Genomic DNA, 19,952 nt, shown 5'->3' with positions numbered 1-19,952 from the left:
ATTACTTGTGTTACTAAGATTTTAAATATATTAATAAAATTAATTTTTTTAATGATATTTGTCATACTTGGGGAGTCAGAGCCTCTAGGGGCTACGGCTTGCACAAAAGTGGTGTGGGATCTGGGAAGGGCCAAGGCGCAAAGTCTAAGCAGTAACCAGGTCTTCTTCAGAGCCTCTGATGGTGAGGATGTTGCGCTGCTGGTTACTGCTAGGTTGCGGTCATCGGGCACACCATGGTGGGCAGGAAGATACCCGGTGCCAAATCACTAGGCAGAAGAATTGTCAAGAAATGCCGGGGCTGAGACAAGCAGCAAGCAAGAGAAGTCCTGTCACACGCCAGGGGTCAAATACCAGGGATCCAGGAAATAGACACCAGTGACACAGGGGCCACTGCAGACATAGGGAACACAAAAGTCACTGGAAGCAACAGGAGGCACAGGTGACACAAGAATACCCAGAGAGGAACACTGGAACAGAACAAGGGAACCGTCTGGGAAACAACGGACTGGGCGACAAGAGGTAGGGGCTCGGCACTAGTGGAGACACATTGCAGGAACGTTGAGTGCTGTGTCTGAGCTAGCTAAATAGCCGAATTGATTAAAAGGCTATTTCCTGATTGGTTGGCTGGAGGGGCGATAATGATTCAATCTGGAATAGCAGCGCCTGAGCTTTAGCGAGAAAGATGTAAGTTTGACAATATTGATGTAGACACTGTTTTGAAAGTCCCTGCTATGGAATTTTTTTATGTTGTTAAGGGGTTCAGTCTGCATCAACATGTCCATACCATTTTATTGGCACTCTTTGCTATGTTTACTACACCTGCAAGTATTGATCAACATTAGCTGGGAAGCAAAGAAAAAAAAGGAGAGTGTGGAAGGGAGAGAGAGTGAAGGAGTGAAAGGAAGGGAGAGAAAGAGAGAGAGAGAGGAAGATAGAGACAGACAGACAGAGAGGGGGGAGATATAGTGTGTGAGGGAGAGTGAGGGGAGAGAGAGGAAGGGAGAGAGAGAGATGAATGGCAAAAAATAAGAGATAAAAATAGGCAGGGGGATTTGTTGGGGGAGGGCAGAACAGTGAAAAAATGGAAGAGATGGAGGGGAGGATAGAAAAAGAGAGGGAGAGAGAGAACAATGGCAGAGAGAGGGAAAGATAAAGATTGGGGTGGGGGTTGTAGGGGGCCCATTGTTTCCCACTGGGGCCCGCTGTTGTCTTTGTTTGCCCATGCATGTACAAACCCATCATAAATATGATTCAGATAGGCTTGATACAGTTCATATTATTTAATCCCATGGACCTAATCCTGCTTATGTACCCTGAAATAACTAATGAACGCCTTCAAGCATACAGTCTAGGATTGCTCTGAGAAGCCTAAAAGTATGTTACACTCCCTAAATCCCACCCAGAGTCCAGGGCATTGCTACACCAGCATGTACATCTCCACTTCCTCCCCCATTATCCATCAACTTTACAAATTTACATTCAACCTATGCTTCTCCTCAGCACCTGGGTTATTTGAATTGGGTATATCCTTGGTTAATGGATATCCTCTATGTTTGTAATTATTCTTTGACTTTCATCGATGCTATCTGTATCAGATCTAATAATAAAGAACCTTGGAAGGCTATTTCTACATGAGAAAATAATGCATTACTTACTCACTATAGAAATGTGTAAATGACTACTTATTTGCAGAAATAATGTATATGCATGTTTGTCCACCAAGATTATGTTTTATATTCATGATTTTAATATCTGAAAAATAGTTATACAGTAAACTCCACATTATTCAGCACCCACGGGGACTAGTAAATTCCGGATAAATGTAGTTTCTGGTTGCTTGGAAGTTACCATTAAAAATAGGCCTTTTTAATTTGATATCGTAAACTAAAACATACCATAAACTCTTTATTGATTTTATTATTTGAAATACACTAATTAAAAACACATTAAGACAAATAAAGACAAACTTCACTTACTGTGTAAACACAGGTTTACTGTATTATATAACAGCTTTGTAAATGGAATTATACAGATAGAAAATATGGAGACAGTTTATTATAAAAATAATATGGGGGCATTTATTATCATAATGAAGACACACAGGACAAGATATTATATTGAAATATGGGAAACTAATTATTTTAATGAAGTATTAGGGCAAACTATTATAAATACTGGTGCAGGAAATTACAATGATAAATATAGGGGCAGATTATTAGTATTATAATAGGCATGGGATCAGATTATTATAAAAAAAAAGTAGATTGTTATTAACATTATTAATAAAATTAGGCATGGGAGCAGATTACTATAATAAGGTATTGGTGCAGTTTATTTCAATGAAGTATTGGTGAAGATTATTATTATTATTAATATTATTATTAAGCACTGGAGCTTATTATTATAAAGTTTAGGCGCACGGACACACGGGGTATGCTATATATTTACAGTATATATATACATGTTTCTGCTATGCTATATGTGAATCACATTACCACAGGGACCCCTGAATGGCACCTGAGACTTTGAGCAGCAGCAAAGTTCTGATGATGGCAGAAAAAGAAAGGGGTGCCGTTTGCTTGAGAATGCCAATTCCTTAAATTCTGGATAACGGGGAGTTTACTGTGTTTTAAAAACTATTTTTTTATTTCTGCCTAAACCAATTAGGCCTGAGGAATGCCTCCTTGTGAAACAAGCTCTAGCTTAATAAATAAAAAACATATTTGTAAAGCATTGTGATGTGTGAATATTGCCATTTTCATCATTCATTTTTTTTGCATTATCATATTTGGAATAATGCAGTATATTATTTTTTTGTCTAGAACGCTTCACAAAAAATACATTATTCACAGGATTTATATATCATTTTTATTCACAATATTGAACCTGTACAGTTTGTGTCCATATATTTACACATAGTTTCTTTATTGCTGGATACCTGCAGGCATTCATGGTATGCAAGAGAACTCCTTAATTCATCCATATATTTGTATATTCACAGGCGCATGTTGTATATGAGGAACACTAGGGGTGTGAACATAGCAAAACGCCTCATCAGGATACAATATACATACATATGACCGTACCATTAAAATCTAGGGTCCCGCCCACTATTTATACCAAATACAAGACACCCCTTTAAGAAACCAGACAGTACTGAAAAATATGAACATTTTAAAATATAAAAAATACAGCAATATCTTCCACCCATTGGCAATTTATTATTTCCTAATAAAACATGGTGATCCTTACTTCCAGGTACATTTATGTTAGATCATGGGAGATGGTGGCATTATTCTTAATATAACGCCCTACCTCAGGAAGGATTACTCACCTATCAACTCTTCTTTGCCAATTGCCACCATGCCTTATAGTTAGTGAATTATAGGAGTATGTGAACTCTTCTATGTTTCAGTGTTTAGGTCTCCCCATTATCAGAGCTTACCACCTGGGAATGCTCCAACACCTGAATAGGCAAAATGTATAAAGTTGAACTCCAAACAAAAATAAATTCAGCTCTATGTTCGAAAATACATTTTTTATATGGAAGAAGGATGAGCTCCTCAGTCTGCCGCTTCTCCATTCATTGTCTTATCAAAGGTTGGGAGAAGGACAGGACCTGCCCCGGCTGTGTGTGAGCTGTTTACATTTCAGAAATGGATGTAGATAAATGAATACAAATCCTCTCCAAAATGTATTTTATCTTTGTATTGAGCTATATAGAGGCTGCGTATTGTTGAACACCTACTAAAAATGCTGCTCACATGGCTATCGCCTATATTCATACTTTCAGAACAAGCATGCAGATCAGTAAAGCCAAAATTTGCAATCTTTACATTTGATGCTAGTCACAAAGTACTAAAGCCATTGGATAAGCATGAGAGTCAGGGACATAGTGATTGCATTTCTTCATTACCTTTGTGTATTGTTGTATTGCTACATAAAAATAATGTTCATTGTAATGAAAAACCACAGGAGACAAAAACAGCAAAAGTAATGCAAGAAAAGGCATAATTCAATATATGTTTGATGGTGAGGAATATAAAGCAGACATAGAGGTGAATTCTGGCATGAATTAGGTGGATTATATTTTAATATAATAATAATATAAAGTGTATGCATACTCATATTGCAGTAAAAGACACTTGAGTTCAGTCGTCAGTATACATTTAGTCCTGCTGTGAATAACATTTGACTTGTACAAAATCTGAGTTTTAAGGATAGAAGAATGTTCAGTTGTTTAGGATTTTTCTTTCTCACTGCTGTAAATTAATAAACATTGGCAACTATAGACAAAGAGTATTCTATCAAACATCAAGGTCATTGCTTTCAGTATCTCGAGGGTTTTCGGGAAAACAGGGGAGGTCCACTCTGTTTCGGTTATTCTGAGACACATTCTCTGCTTCTGCAGTTGGGTCCTCAGGAACAGTATGAAACATATTATTGTCCCAATAGAGGCTGAGAGTTGATCTGTCATTCTGCTCACTTTCTTTGACTTCATACATCTCCTTTGCACTTCCCCAGGGTGTCTGGACATCAAAAGTCTTTTCAAAATGAGAGTAGTCAACACGGAATGCTCCTTTCTCCAGAGTCATGCAAGGCTCAAACCGATGACCCCACAATATTTCATCTTCTGTATAGGAAGTCTTGGCTTGACATGTCATTCCTGTATGGAATGAGAATTGGGATATATTAGTTTAAGGGATACTAATAGCCAAATAGTTAAAAGATCATTTATTAGTACAAAACAGCAGCATATCTGTTTTGTAGTGCACATTCTGTGTGTGGAATGAACCAGTAGTATGACCATATACAACTGAATATGGTTGCTTAGGGGGGGGGGGGGGGGGGGGGGGGGTTTGTTATATAAAAGTGTACCTTTAATAATTCCTTTATTATTTACATATATGACATAATAGCAAAAAATTCCTACAAGTCCCTAAAAAAGACAATCTATTGTCATGCCTACTTGAAAAAATAAAAAAGATGTTCCAGTTAAAGAGTTAAAACTTATATTTTAGTTTTTTGGCAAATGTTGGGGATCCAGGCTACTGTATGATCAGACTGGCCATAAGGTTCCAGTGTGGTTATAGCTTCCTCATGCCAGGGAGCTGTTGCCCTGGAACAGACACAACAAGCAGCTTCCCCCCGCAGCAGCTCCATTAGAAACGACTGATGATTTGATAACTGGGGGTAGTGTGTAATACTAGAACCTCTCACTACCACTAGCTGTCAAAATGTGCAGAATCTGGTTCTATAAGAACCAGTGCTGCATTGCGAGGGACCAAGCAGCTAGCAAGGTGCCAGGTGCCGAGAGCCACTTAGGATCGCTCGATCCCAAGGAAGGTTTTATGTCCTTTCCTTAAAGTGGACCCATGCCCAGACAATGCATTACAAAGTATTTAAATATTCTGAACAAGCAGTTTAATGCAAGTCATTATTCACTTCCGCTGTGGGCGTTGTGGAAACATTCATCTCCAATGTTCACAATGAATCTCAGTTTCTTTTGAATTTACTTAGTATGAAGTCTAGAAGTCTACCAGGCTTTAATGTAAAGACACAGCAGGTGTTTTAAGGATTATGTTTAGACTGGTGCCGAGGTTGCAGTAAAGTTACCACTTACTCACGCCCCTAAACGGTTGGCAAGGTGTCAACTGATAGGTGCTGCACAGGACCGCCTGGCCCCACTACAGGTCTCAACACTGCCTATAGCTCTGTGCACATACACACTAGAGTTTCACTGCCTATACAATCATTCCTGATTGTACAGATACACCCTAAGGTCGTGGAGGAGATCAATAGTGATGCACTGTAAGAATCTCCTCCAATTTGGTAATGTTATAAACCTAAATTTGCATGGTATAGGTTTCACATTTCCTACCTGTGTAAGGCTACAATTGTAAGACTACATAATCTATTGAGTGCCTGGTAATCAAGGCAGCTGACTTTGCTATTTGGCTAAAAATGCCAAGCAGAGGATCAGGTCTGCAGAGAGGTAACAGCTGAGATCTGATTCAATTTGGCAGTTTAAGTTTAGGCCTATTGCTATAAATCACCTCTTAAGAACTGTAGCTTTTTAACCAAGCACCAAGCAATATTTTAGCAACAGTGTTTCATAAGTATTCTTATTTAAATGTAGATCTCCTATACCAAGTGAACATGATTATTGACAATTTCTATGGTTTTCATGCTGTGTTGGGTCACACAGAAATATCTTTCATTCCCCTCATTACATTCTAAACATTTTCTGGACCGCTAAATCTAATAGAGGTACAACAAACTTGAAGAACACTGAAATACTTTGTGCACTGTCTCACGCTGAAGATGATGTTTTCATGTATTAATTAAAATGACCAACCTCCTGCTTATCTTGCAGCATGCTGCCAAATCAAAATTTGCAACTTTTCTACCCCTGAGGAACCCTTGACATTATTTTCAAGTCTTGGGAAAGTTATGCTAAAGTCAGGTCAATGAAAAAAATACATCTTATATTTGCAGTCAGAAAAGAACATGCTTCTTACATATAGCTTAAAAGAGCTTTGGTGTCATACTACTGACTACAATTTGTATTGGCTATGAAGCTATAGACCATCACATGAAAGGTAAGTCAGCCAAAGCAAAGCAAACTCTGAAGAAACCCTATGGTACCATGGACCTTTGTTTGAGAATGACTGCTATAGAGAAACACTGAAGCCTTGTAACTAAGTACTGGTATTATAAAAAGTGGCGCTCCCATGCTTTGAACCATCCGTGTTGGGATGTAAATAAAGCAATTACTGACTATGGAATAGTAATGATGACCTGTTGTTCGTATTATTTTTTTAATCTGGAGGAAGCCTTCTTGTGAATGGTTGGTATACACAAACTAATGTGAAGAAAATATTCACAGCTGCTAAATTATTGGTTTGTTGTTACAGGATGAACACTGATCGGGACTGTGCAGTATATATGGAGGATAACTCAATATAGGAATCAGGGGTTGGCTGGGAACCTTTGGTATACGGGCTGGCCAATCCAGAAAGCTCTTTATTTGCAGGGACAGATTTCTGAGGGTTAAAGTGGAACTATTATTACACTTGGAAATCGGTAGATCTTTATTACTGAAATGGACAAGCAATGCCCCTTGTGCAATAAAACATACTTACCTCATAATTGCGGTCTTCTTTTGAGAAGAAGCAGCCAGGGTCTTAATGGAGAGTAGGTAGGTACAAAATCCATGTGTCACCTATTCAAGTCCTGCTTTGATTTATGTTTTACTGGTAAATTATGGTAAATTTATATCATTCAGGGCTACCAGCTTAACAAATCCTGTTAGTAAAAAGCCCTCCTGACCCCAGCCCAGTTCTTCTCTGAATGTAAGCAATCATGGTTATGAAATACTCGATCCTCTGCAGAATGGACAAACAGATACATCACCTAGTTTATGAATCAAATGACCTGTCAGTACTATAAGTATTCTACATATAGCAATACCACAAGGATAAAATGGTCCCGAATATAAACTTGCACATCCAGGCAACATTTTGCTTTGGACTCACTTTTAGGTATGGGAGCATTTAAATGTTTACAGTCAATGTCATTGCCCATAGTGGTTACAGCTGGAGACTTATTATTTTGCAGCAGCTGTATGATTCAAAGATAAATGCTAATCCAACATTTAGAATTCTGAGTATAATATAAAAGAAATGGGTTGGCTACATTTCTTTGGGTCATACTGTACATCATAGTCAGATTTTCCATGTATCCTGATTTCTGTATCATATTTAATTTCTTAGGAAAAACTAGGAAGATTATTAGAAACTGTCAGTAATTAGAAATCCAATATACACTGCCTGGCTACAAAAGTCCCCAGGGCTGTGGGTGCAGTGTTATGACCTGCAGTTGCTTCAGCTATGTGACCATTTGGGGTCAGCTGGATACCCAAATATACTGAATGAAGGGGCTTTTCCATCAATGGATTTTTTTTTTTCTGATAATGAGCTAATGCCAGGATGAAAGGGTTATGTGGCTCAATTTGTGAAAGAGTAGTTTAGGGGGCATGATACATCATTGTCACACATGGATTGGCAACCTTAACCCTATTAAAAATCTTTGTTATTTGCTCTGTAAGACTTTACACAGCAGTCTGACTCTCTCATTATTAATACTAGAGCTTGGCGAAAAGTTAATGCAACCCTGGATGAAAATAAATGTTGTGACATTATATAGGCTTATAGAAACAATACCATGGTGATTGTGTGTCGTAAGAAAAATTGAAGCTTATCTAACTAAATATTGAAAAGTTTGACTTTTTTGGCCAGGCAAGTTTTCTTTAATGTATGCAGAACACCATTGGCCCCACACTCTCCAGGATCCCCTGTGCAGAATATATAGGAGCCAGGCTGTTCACACATAGGAACTAGTTTTTATTAACGTTTACCCTTCTTGTATACCTTTCTTCCCCTACTGACATAAAAAAATCAGTCCCAACTGGAGACTTATTTTTCATGCACCCACACGTGTTATATGTATGGCAAAAGGCAGCAATATAATACTCCAACAATGTATTTCCTTTCATGATAATCCATCTCACTTACTTTATGATTTAATACTTGTTCAGTGTCATAGGTATAGAAATATAATCACAGACATTAATTTGTTAATGTTATGTATCTGGGCCAAAGATAGTAAAACTAGTAATTCATTCCTTCAATGCTTAATCATGTTATGCTTAATGATAAAGGTGTTACCATGAAAGTAGGCCAGATAGCTACAGGACAGGACAAACAGCACAATTTAACATTGAAACAGACCATAACAAAAAATATATATATATATATATATATATATATATATAACCAAAATTTCCAGTGTTTTGAGTAATATATCAATAAAATAGGACTAATATTATATAGAATGGCACAACATAGTGAAACTGGCATATAGCCTGCTTTTTTGGAGGTCATGGATGACTACGCATCAGATCATTGCATCAAACTATTTGCTCACATCCCCAAGTTAAAGAATCCATTGACGCCTTATTCAATAAATCTATTTGTGTTTTAAACTTGTGGCACCCATCTTTTTTTACAGGAACCACCATGATGATGTGATGCGAAGAATGTGCCAGGTATCTTGATGCCATGTCAAAGTGCTTAGGACATTCATAATATACTAATTATCTTGGAATTAATGTTTATTGATAAAATGGTTACAAGAAACATGGATACATTTTTTACTCATCTAGGACATGACATTGCAGTTTTGCATCATGGAGTTTGCATATCCTGTGTTTGTGTGGGTTTCCCCCAAGTTCTCCTATTTCCTCCCACAATCCAGTTAGGTTAGTTAGCTTCCCCCCAAATTGACCTTTAGATTGTATTAAAAACATATGACTGAAGTAGAGACATTAGATTGTGAGCCTCTTTGAGGTACATACTGGATATTAATAACAATAATACTATTCAATACTTACCTATTCCCCAGTGCTGTCCACAGAAGACTCACAGCTTCCCCCTTAAATTTGGTATTTTAAAAGTTATAAAGATACATTTTTACATTTTTTTCTTACCTGTGGCTTCTACAATTCCCTCTAATATTACAATAATTTCAAACTGCTCTCGTTTCAGTGATTCTGCAGACATTTCCCAGAAAGGGCTGCGATCGTTTATGACGTGACAGATGATCTGAGGTTCCACCAGAAACAGACGGTCCTCTCCGGTATCATAACCCAGGTTAATCTCGGATTGCTCCAGTGGTATGAATTCACCTTCCTTTGTCTGCCTGGATTTGATAAGTTTAGCTCTAATCTTGGCATCTACCATGTGACTGTCCCGTAGGTCTCCAATTCTGAACATCAAGCATAACTTTTCATCTCTGTGCGACACCACACATTTCTTACTAAAGATCAAAGTCTGCGCTCTTTTTTTAGGCCGAGAAATCTTTACAAACATGCAGCCCACCATGAGTGCATCAATCATTGACCCAAGGATGGATTGAGCCATGAGTAATATTACACCCTCTGGGCAGTAGGCAGTTACCATCCTAGTACCATAGCCAATTGTTCTTTGACTTTCAACAGAGAAAAGTAAGGCAGAAAGGAAGGAGTCAACATTATCTATACAAGGCTTCCACTCAGGATCCCCAATGTGATTTATGTCATCTCTGAAGAAGGCGTCCATAAAATAAACAAATCCAAATGCAACCCAAGTGACAATATAGCATAACATAAACACAAAAATAAACCAACGATATTTTAGATCCACAATGGTGGTAAAAATATCTGACAAAAACCTCTTCTTCTCCACAATGCGTCCAAGGTTGACTCTGCACTTCCCATCCTTGGTGACATACCTCTGACGTATTTGACGTTTAGTGAGGTTGAAGAGTTGTCGATCATCATACATGAGCTTACAACGAATCCTGTGTGATTTAGTGGTGGCTGGAGCTGAGACAACACTTCGGGTTGGGGTTTTACTACGCAAGGGAATATTTGGAACACTAAGTGCATGTCTAGGGTGCCATTTTGAGCTGCTTTCCTGAAAAAGTGTATCCTGCTTGGCAGCTCGTTGGTATCGGGGTAAATCCTCTGTATTAATAGTCACACTAGGTCTCTGCTTGGCAACTGGAGGGGGAGCACCAGTATTTGCAGGTTCTATAGAACTAAATCTCCGATGCCGATTTCCCTTGACACTGTTGGTGTAAGACAGCGGTATGAAGTTTGATATTATACCACCTTTTTTGGGTGGAGGTAATTCAAATTTTTGTTGGTAATCGTCACAAGATGTGGCAGAGACGACCATTGTTTCAGGCTATATGAAAGCAAAAATAAAAATAGTGAACAAAAGTTACCATTGAAGGAACAATTATTTTTATTACTCATCTAATTAACCTCATGCATAAAAAATTAAAACGTCAGGTACCTGTATTTAAAGTGAGGATATAACCCTCAATGGTCAGCTGTAAAATTTCAGGACCATGCTACTTTGTAAAACTGTTCTGCAACATAGGAGTTTTGGAATCCAACAATGTTTTATCCCCAGCTATCCACGTATCATAGGATATTACAAAATGTTACAAATACTACTTAAAATAGAACTATGGTATTAGTACCTATGATTACTCTATATTCTGTATACACTATAGTATTACTTTGATAGTTATCCTTAACATTTTGCTCTCTAAATATAAATCTGTAGAGCTGGTTAATTATACATTATATATTTTTGTATGCAGTGAACATTTTGATGCTCACAAGTCCCCTGAATAAGCTTATTTAGGCGAACCGCGTCGAGCCACAGTACATTATCTTTTTACAGTTACTGCGGTTAAAAAATTTTAGAGGTTACTTTGTCTAGATTACTAGGTCTAAATGTTGACTTCCTACTGTTTGATTTTAAAAAAGGGGACGTACCATTCAATTTATGGTATACTATTGTATTGTATGTGTGTTGTATGCTACGAATATAACACACTAAACATTTCAATAATAACTACTATTTTGCCAAAAAACCCTGCTTTTTCATTTCTTTTTCCAAATTATTCAACATATTTGGGGTCGCCACACAAGATAATAATTCTAGGATAGATAGACCCTCTTCCTTTTTCTTTATTATGCTTTTTGGATTGACTGTTGTCTGTTGCTAAAATTCTCCCACTGTAAGCTGCAGTATCTGGGAAAGGGGAGCGAGTGACATACAAATAAAAGAGGATTTGACCCAGTCATGACAGGTAAAGGAAGTTCTTTTTATAGTAGTTACATTTAAAAAAAGCACCATTGAAGTAGTTTAGTAATAATACGTTTAACACAGGAGTATATAAATCAGAATAATATTGTATAAAAAAACGAAATAAAACAATAAAAAAGGTAAATTAAAGTACATATTAAATGTTTAGCTGAACCATACAAGGATGGCATTATACCAGGTGTAAAATATTACCATTATACATTAATTGCCGTTATTCTTTTGACCTCAAGTGCTAGAATATCCCAATTCCACCTGCCATAATCCTGACAATGGTGGAAGAGGGAATTTTGCAGTAGTAAAAGTAAAACAAAGACCCGCAAAGTTGTAGTTCCAACTTGTGATATCCTGTCCTAAGGCAGCCCCTGCCATGGGTGCTTATGGCAAGTTTTTTTTTTACTTTATTATCCTTTTTTGCAACACATATTTATTGTATTTGGTACTTTGTTTAGACTGTATACAACAGTGTTCTGTATGTATAGTAACCAGTGTCAGTCCCAGTGGATACCTGAGCAAATAGAACATTAAGCTCCCACTAAAAAAATATACCAAATTATGTCTAGTAAAGATCTTCTTAAAGTCCAATAGAAGTGATTTCTTGTTTAAAAGATGTGACCCTAGCAAATGGAGGAACCCACATGCTTCAGTGATGCAAATGCAATCCTGGATATTAGATTTGTGCTGTGTGTGACTTCCTATGTATAGCTATGCGCAGAAACACTACCAATCCATTTTTGCATTGTTTGACAAAATATGTAATATTACAGTAACAAATGATTAATGAAAGCGGAATATGCAATAAGGCAACTATTTACCTTCTGAGGAAAAGTTCCATATCTGTTGGTATCTGTGGGAGGCCTGGGGAGATAAGCAAGCATATGCTTTGCAGTTGGTGTTTGAACTGGAGGAATGGAGTTTCTTCTGATTCGAGGGTCATCTATTTTCAGCCTGTTGTTATTGACATGATTACGCACACAGGACCCATTATCCTGCTGCAAGTCCAAGCTGCTGCTAGGAACAGCAAATGCCATTGTGGGTCAGATGATGACCATGTAGATTTATGCAAGGGCATGGCACTTCCTCTCTTGAACCCTGTAATGATAAGCATGAGTAGGAACATAAGTGAACATAATCCATGAGTTCTGTTAGGATCCACTCTATTGTGTAGATCAAATACAGGAAACAATTATATTGAAAATGCCACTATCCTCTGATGCCAATATCAACTGATTTAACAGATGGAGCAACAAAAAGATTTACTTTTTTTTTGTTTTGTAAAAGAGAGGAGATTGCTTGGTTTGAAGTTCATATCTTCTACTAACATTTTAAAAGGATCCTAAGACTCTGAAAACAAATATTTTAAATGCTTACTTGTCATTTTTTCATTTCCATAAAAAACATACCTCAAACCCTGATTTAAGGAATCCCCAATGTTATAAAGTTTGAGAAAGGCTACTATATGTTGTCACTAATGAAAGCTGATATTTTTATCCAAGATAGCAGCACAGAGGTTTTGGATGTCCACAAAAGGTGGGCTTTCACGAGTAAACATGCATCAAATGAATGAATTGTAGTATATTAAGTATAAATCTCAAAGTAAATGTTGACAAGGCCTTTAAAAGTGAGAAAACATTGGTACAACTCAGATTCCCTCAACACAGGGTCCAGGGATGTCAATGGGTATCATTTGGTGCTGGCCAAACATTTGTTTGGTTCAACCCCTCCAGCTAAAGGAAACTCATTATTTGCAAAGGCAGAAATATGAAAATATGATTTTCTTTAGCTAAGAGCAGCTCCTGAGGCGAGTTTCCACGACTGTTGGACTCCCTTTGCAGTCAAGCAATCTATGATGAACATCTCCACATATTTGCTAGAATATCAAATTTTGATTAAATCAAGATAAAATTAAGGTAATCCACTCTTCACTGGTGCCAATTATTTGCACATAAAAAGTCATCTTACATTTAGCGTTAAAGCTTTAAGTAGTCACATTCGATATGGTTTTCTAATCCATTAAAGATGTCCCAGGACTTTTCCAGCAATTGCTATGATGCTGCCAACACATTTTGACAACATTATCCTCAAAACAATTACCAATAAATATTTGTCTTGCGTTTCAATTGTAATGTTAGGAACATTAAAGGAAAACGGTGTATAACACAAAACACTGATATAAATGTCCAATAATACTGACAAAGCAGGCTAGGATGCAGATAATATCGATAAAAGCCCTCTTCTTATAATAATAGCCAACATTAAAAAAAAATGCACAACATCTGTGCTTCGGTGTCTAAGCCGCCTTTTACTGGAGAGAGGGTCTTCATTAACACAGAGCGGCACTCTGTAAATGACACATGTATAATCTATGCAGAAAGAGGACAGGTTTAGGGCCTGGATTATAAAGGTCTGTAATCCCCACCAAATGAGGCCTGAACGCTCATCAAATACTAAGATTACTTTGCAGATCAGAGAGGAAAACCTTTGCTTATCAATGGCAGTCCTTTCAGGGGGAAGGACAATTTTCTTCTGTACATTTGGCTTCGGAAGAAATTAAGTCTCTGGGTTTCACAACTAAAGGTGCATTTGCTATTTATAGATTGTAATTTGTAACTGGTAACGTCCAGGCTCAAACCACAATGCCAAATTCACGTGTCTTGTACCACACATGACCAATGCAGGCCGATTACCAAGATCTATGTATCATGCACATGTTTGATGGTTTTTATTATTTGTAGAATAACATTCATGTCATGTATTTAAAGGCCGATCTACAGTTGCCCCTGAATATCTGCCCCTTACTTGGGCCTATTTATAAAAGGATAACCTTTTTTTCCTTTTTTTCTATTTGGCAGTGGGTGGCAATCTGTGCAGCATACCATGATCCCCAGACAGTGTGTCCATAATGCTCTGAGCTTACAAAAAGTGGGTTGAATGACACTGGATGGCATATGCGGTCACCTCTGCCTTGCCTGCCATTCTTCCATGCTATTTGTGGTGCACCAGTAGTACATTGATTGTCCTTTGCCATGCTGTAATTTGTGTAAAAATCGAGGTAGCAACATTGTTTCTGAGTTTATACAAATTTGAAGTCCATTTATATCCTAGCCACCCTGCCAATTTAAAAAAAATAAACCTTGGAGAAAAATACCTAGCTTTCAGAATGCTTATCTAGGCCATGGTGATATCACTCAGTTTTCCCACAAAATACTTACATGAATTATTACATTATTTTTTTGTCCCCTATATTTAAGGAGCAGTTTTTATTTAGAAGTAAAAAATAAACATCGATTTTTCATACAAGGTCCCCTTTATGATTTTACAATGCCAGGCTAAGATGCCGTGTAAATACAAACAAAGTTCCCTATGTAAAAAGTTTATGATATACAGATAAAGTTTATGATTTATGAGAATACAATAAAACTATGTACACTAGATACGTGTGATCATTGTTTAATATGTACAATGGTATCCAAACATCCTTTAGTGATCTGCTGGGGTGAATGAATAAAAAACTGACCTGGGACGACCACTGTCATGTCCTATACAGAGGACGCTGTGGGGTGTCCCTCACTTCCCGTCATGGAAATGAACAGTATTGTGTCACAAAAGACTGTTTCTAGCACCAGAAATTTGACATGTACAAAGCTTTAAGGACAAACTAGTTTAGTAATTAGATAACATTTTTACATACTTTTTATTTTACTAAAATATGTTTTTTCTTTTCCAAATTATATGCTTCATATACCAGATATCTGCATCCAATAAAAGCCCCAAATAGCAACATAGACCCACAACCTAAGCAGCATCTGTTTTTCTAATAAGCATTGTACAAATTTATGTCAATCAAAGCAACACTGAATGACACGGAATGATACACTCAGAAAGCTCAGCTAAGTAACAACTCTGCCCTAAAGGACTTGAACACTAACCAAAACCACAACACATTGTCAAATCTGGGTGTCCGAACAAATAATAAACCAGTAGTCCCATCTGCTATGATAGCGATGTATCTGCATAACCTCTGGGGAAGACATCCTGCCATTAATTGGACTGCCATAGCCCAAATGAGGACAAATGTCACTTGGTGTACAGCTTTCCCATGGGGTTTGCACTAATGGTTTCATAAATGCTATCAATTTGTGCCTGGTAGCTGTCTAGGAGTCAGTTTGCTAAGAGAGTGTTCAAGTGGACCTTCCAAAAAATGAAAGTCATTAAGGCCCTGACATGTAAAAAAATTGCAGGTAAAAGCACAAAAGTATTTAAAATGCTTACTTTTAGTGTTTTCCTTTCCATAAATTATGTTTTATTCACTTATCTCGTGCCTTTTAACTTGTTGGAAAATCGGAGTAGGCATCTACCTAGCATGGCCCCTTGCTTCCTAGTACACCATGGCCCTCTCCTCTTCCAACAGTGTTCAATTACACTCTGTGCTGGACCAGCTCCTCTGTTCTCCCTCTCTTCCCTACATAACTTTTTATGTTAGCTGTCCAGGAAGAAGCAATCAGGAATACAACAGAAAAACCTTTATCAATCAGGGTTTCTTCAAATATTTTTAGGGACACCTTTACACTGACGGCCAATGTATTGAGGCACTTATCCACTGATATCCACTGTCAAGGGGCATTTCCCTTACAATTACCAATGTCAAGGTGCACTCTATTGACCTCTAAGATGAAGCGGGCATTTTTCCACTGACTACCAATGAAAAGAACCAGTTTTCAGTACATTTCTTTATTACTTACTATTATTTTTTTACCATCATAATTATTACTGAAAATAAGGTTACTGTATACATGGACATGTTAAAATAGGTGTGCTGGGTATCTGTTATTCCTATAATATTATATCTACAGCTTACAAATCTTGTTAATGTACCATAAGTTGTAGATGTCATTATTAGTAGGGGTTTTGTGAGATCTATCAATGTCCAGGGAACAAGTGTCTTTAGAACAGAAAGTTTAGAGGAATTTTGCCTAAACAAGTCACAGCCAGCATTTAAACCTGCCAGAAGTTCCAAGCTTTCCCATTTCTATCCAAAAAATTAATGTCTGGATAATGTCTTGAAAGGAAACTACATGTAGGGTTTCTTTGCAATTGGTAATCTACTTTAACATACTGTATATTATTTTTCTTGGTTATACCTTTCAAATAAGCCAAGAACACTTAGACCTACACTGCTTGTATTCATTTAATTTTTATTGATAGAGATGTATATATATATATATATATATATATTTATGTCTAGAGTTAAACTTTAAAGTGCACGTGTCCATGAAACAATATATAACAACAAGCAGTAAAAGAGTGTTTTACTTGGTGGCCTCTTTAAATACTTTAAAGTTATTCCATCTCAGAAATCCCCAAAAATTACAACACTGACTTACAACACAAGACAAACATTTTGTGATATCTTTTATCTGTTTACAATAGGAGCTTGCAGGCCAGGCCACCAAGATTCTGTTCTCCACAAAGACTATAGCTACAGAGATAGCGGTAGAAATTTGTGTTTGGCTTCTCCCAGGTACATAGCAAACTGTAACACTGCAACCCAATTAGTGGCAAACCACACAGGTAACACATTTGCATGTGGTTGTGCCCACTGTTCATTTTTTCCTAAAGTAATCGTGAGAAAAAACGTGTTTCTTTCCAGAACTTTGAACAGTGGCAAGCAAAACATGGTTCTGCTCCTATTCCCCTATATAACAGCATTTAAAATTGTGGTTGAGCTTGTGTCAGAACACCAAAATTCACAGCATGTCTGAAATGTTCCTAAGTCTTTTACTGCTTGTTTAGAATATGTAAAAAATGTATTGTGCTTAGTCCAGGCTCAAATATAATATAACGCACTGTACATCAGCACATAACAATGTTGGCGTTAATACTTCAAAGGGTTGAATAAGCCCAAAAGCCCCCCAAAAAATTGACAGAACAACATTTAATGATTATAATCCAGATCTGACACATGTATATATATATATATATATATATATATATATATATATATATGAGATGACACACTGCAATGTAATCATTGTATCAGCCCTGGGTCTGTATCCTAATTCTAAATCCTTGTAGTCATTTCCATAACACACAGCAGTATATTCTGATAACTTATTTAGTTCACTTTATGCACTTGTTGAATTTCACAACATTGATGGATATTTTCTTAACAAGTGACTAATAAGTGTGCAGGTCTCTAAACGGTAATAATAAATGCATTAATATGGGAGGAAGGAAAAGAATTGTTGGATATCACATAGAAGTTTTCTGTGGTAGGAGTGATGAGCTAGTGACATAATCCGTTCTATTCTTGTCCAGGGCTTCCACTTAGCTCCGACATGGCCTTTCTGATGACCCGCATTATCCCTCTGTCACTCCTCACACACAGCCAGCTGTGTCAAATGAAATGCTTTGTTTTGTGATCAGATAAATCTACACTCCGCTTGATTAGAGGTATTGCAGGAGCTCTCCTTCTAACATCAGTCACATGGAGCAACGCCCCAACCAGATATCCTGGTCATGTCACTCTCACGGGGCTGGATATTGTTTATTAAACATCATTCCTTACTTCCACATAATCTTTTACCAAATTTTTATTAACGGGACTGCACAATGAGCTTGACTTGTTGTTATCTATAGACCCCCAGATCAACCTCCCTAGGGCACCGCTATAACCTACCGTAGAAGCAATACACTGCAAAGAAGCAATACACTACAAAAAGCAATACATGCATAAGAATAATTACATTTATTCTGTTTCTTATTTAAAATCAACATAAAACGTTGACCAAATCAGGTGTGCAATTTCATACAAAGTTGGGATTCTCGCTGTTCTATTAATCTGTACGCGTTTCACGGCACAACTGTCTGCTTCCTTAGGAGATATATTATTTGATGACTCTCCTTCTCCTCTGAATCACAGGACGCACCCAGGCACTACTAATTGTGGTGCAACAGATAAAGAGGGGGATGCAAGGTCACCAAGCTGTCCACCTTCTATTACATATCACTTCCCTTCATTAATTAATTCGGCTTCCAAAATCTTATGATGCTGATTAGGCAATACAAACCAAACTCTTTCTCATGTTAAATGGATGGCCGCTTGTGTATCCTCCTTCTCATCTCTCATGATGTACTGTAGATGTACTGTACCAAATTGTTGGTGGAAAAGTTACAGCTGTTTTTAATACACCCCACCCAAGGTACTGTGTTTTTTTTTTCATATCATTATAGGAGGCAAAGAAGAGCAAAGAGGACAAAAAACCCAAACCTAAAACCAAAAGATGGTCAACATCAAAATTTGCATCGGTTTTCATGCATAAATTAGGAGATTTTTTGGGCACTCACCTGCATTTATTGTGTTTAATACATCAATTGTCTACATGGCATTAAAATGAATGTATAAAAAAGTCTAACTGTATATACCTGCATGCAATAGACCAGATTTATAAAAGCTCCAAGACTGGAGGAGAAAGGCTAATGTAGGAGAAACTGGGCGATCAAGGAAACCTGGAAGAAGTACACAAGCTTATTTTAAACTGTTGAATATTGATCTGCTAGGTAAAATTGTGTAAATTGTTCTATTTAATTTTTTACCACTCTTAACTGAGTGCATAAGGCATTGGCAATTCCAATACCAACTAATCAGAGCATAGTAACCACATAGTATGGCTTTTATCACTACAGCACATTTTAATTAGTCAGCATCCATATTTGTTTGTGTGTCCAGTTCTGGGATTTAACACAGCTCTGCCACAGCCATGTTAGGCAGGGGAGTGGACTTAACTTGCGGCAGTTAGGCAGCACGGGTCTTGTCCTTCCCTCAATCTGTAACTGAAGAGTGAAAGGAGAAGCAGCAAACCAAAGATCCCATCACTCCTATTGATGTGTGTTGAAGTAGAGAAATGTTGAAACTGTTGAATAGAGCACCTTTAAAATAATAAAGGGTTCATTTTATTTTCTGGCTATATGAATTTGTATTTGTATTGTTTCAAAGCCAGAACAAATCCTTATTTAACCTAGCAAAAGAACACACAGTAAAATATAAAATAAAATGTTCTCCAAAATGACTTTGACCATTGACTGGCTTATGGGAAATTGCAGATCATTAAATCCATTACAGTTTACCTAAAAGTCATTGTAGCACTCTACACAGTAGTATTAGGAACACTCGGTTGTTTATGAGATAAAATTGTATAGTACAAAATAAAGAACCCAACTAATAGGCCG

At 37.2% G+C, this 19,952-nt stretch overlaps 1 protein-coding gene across 1 annotated transcript in view; it reads right to left on the bottom strand.

The window, feature by feature from the left end:
• Nucleotides 1–2,849: 2,849 nt before the first annotated feature.
• The window catches only part of LOC140340918 (G protein-activated inward rectifier potassium channel 4-like), a 28,538-nt gene continuing 11,435 nt past the window's right edge, over nt 2,850–19,952 (bottom strand). The window contains exons 2-4 of the mRNA XM_072426368.1: nt 12,539–12,815; nt 9,551–10,790; nt 2,850–4,666 (exon numbers count right to left, since the gene is read on the bottom strand). Of these exons, the coding sequence (XP_072282469.1) occupies nt 4,308–4,666; nt 9,551–10,790; nt 12,539–12,754 (1,815 nt within the window). The 5' untranslated portion in view covers nt 12,755–12,815 and the 3' untranslated portion in view covers nt 2,850–4,307. The remainder of the gene's footprint in view (nt 4,667–9,550; nt 10,791–12,538; nt 12,816–19,952) is intronic.

This window comes from Pyxicephalus adspersus, chromosome 11, assembly GCF_032062135.1.
Source record: "Pyxicephalus adspersus chromosome 11, UCB_Pads_2.0, whole genome shotgun sequence".
Classification (NCBI taxonomy): Eukaryota; Metazoa; Chordata; class Amphibia; order Anura; family Pyxicephalidae; genus Pyxicephalus; species Pyxicephalus adspersus.
Note: the sequence above shows the minus strand (reverse complement) of the source record. Positions and strands in the feature narration are given on the sequence as shown.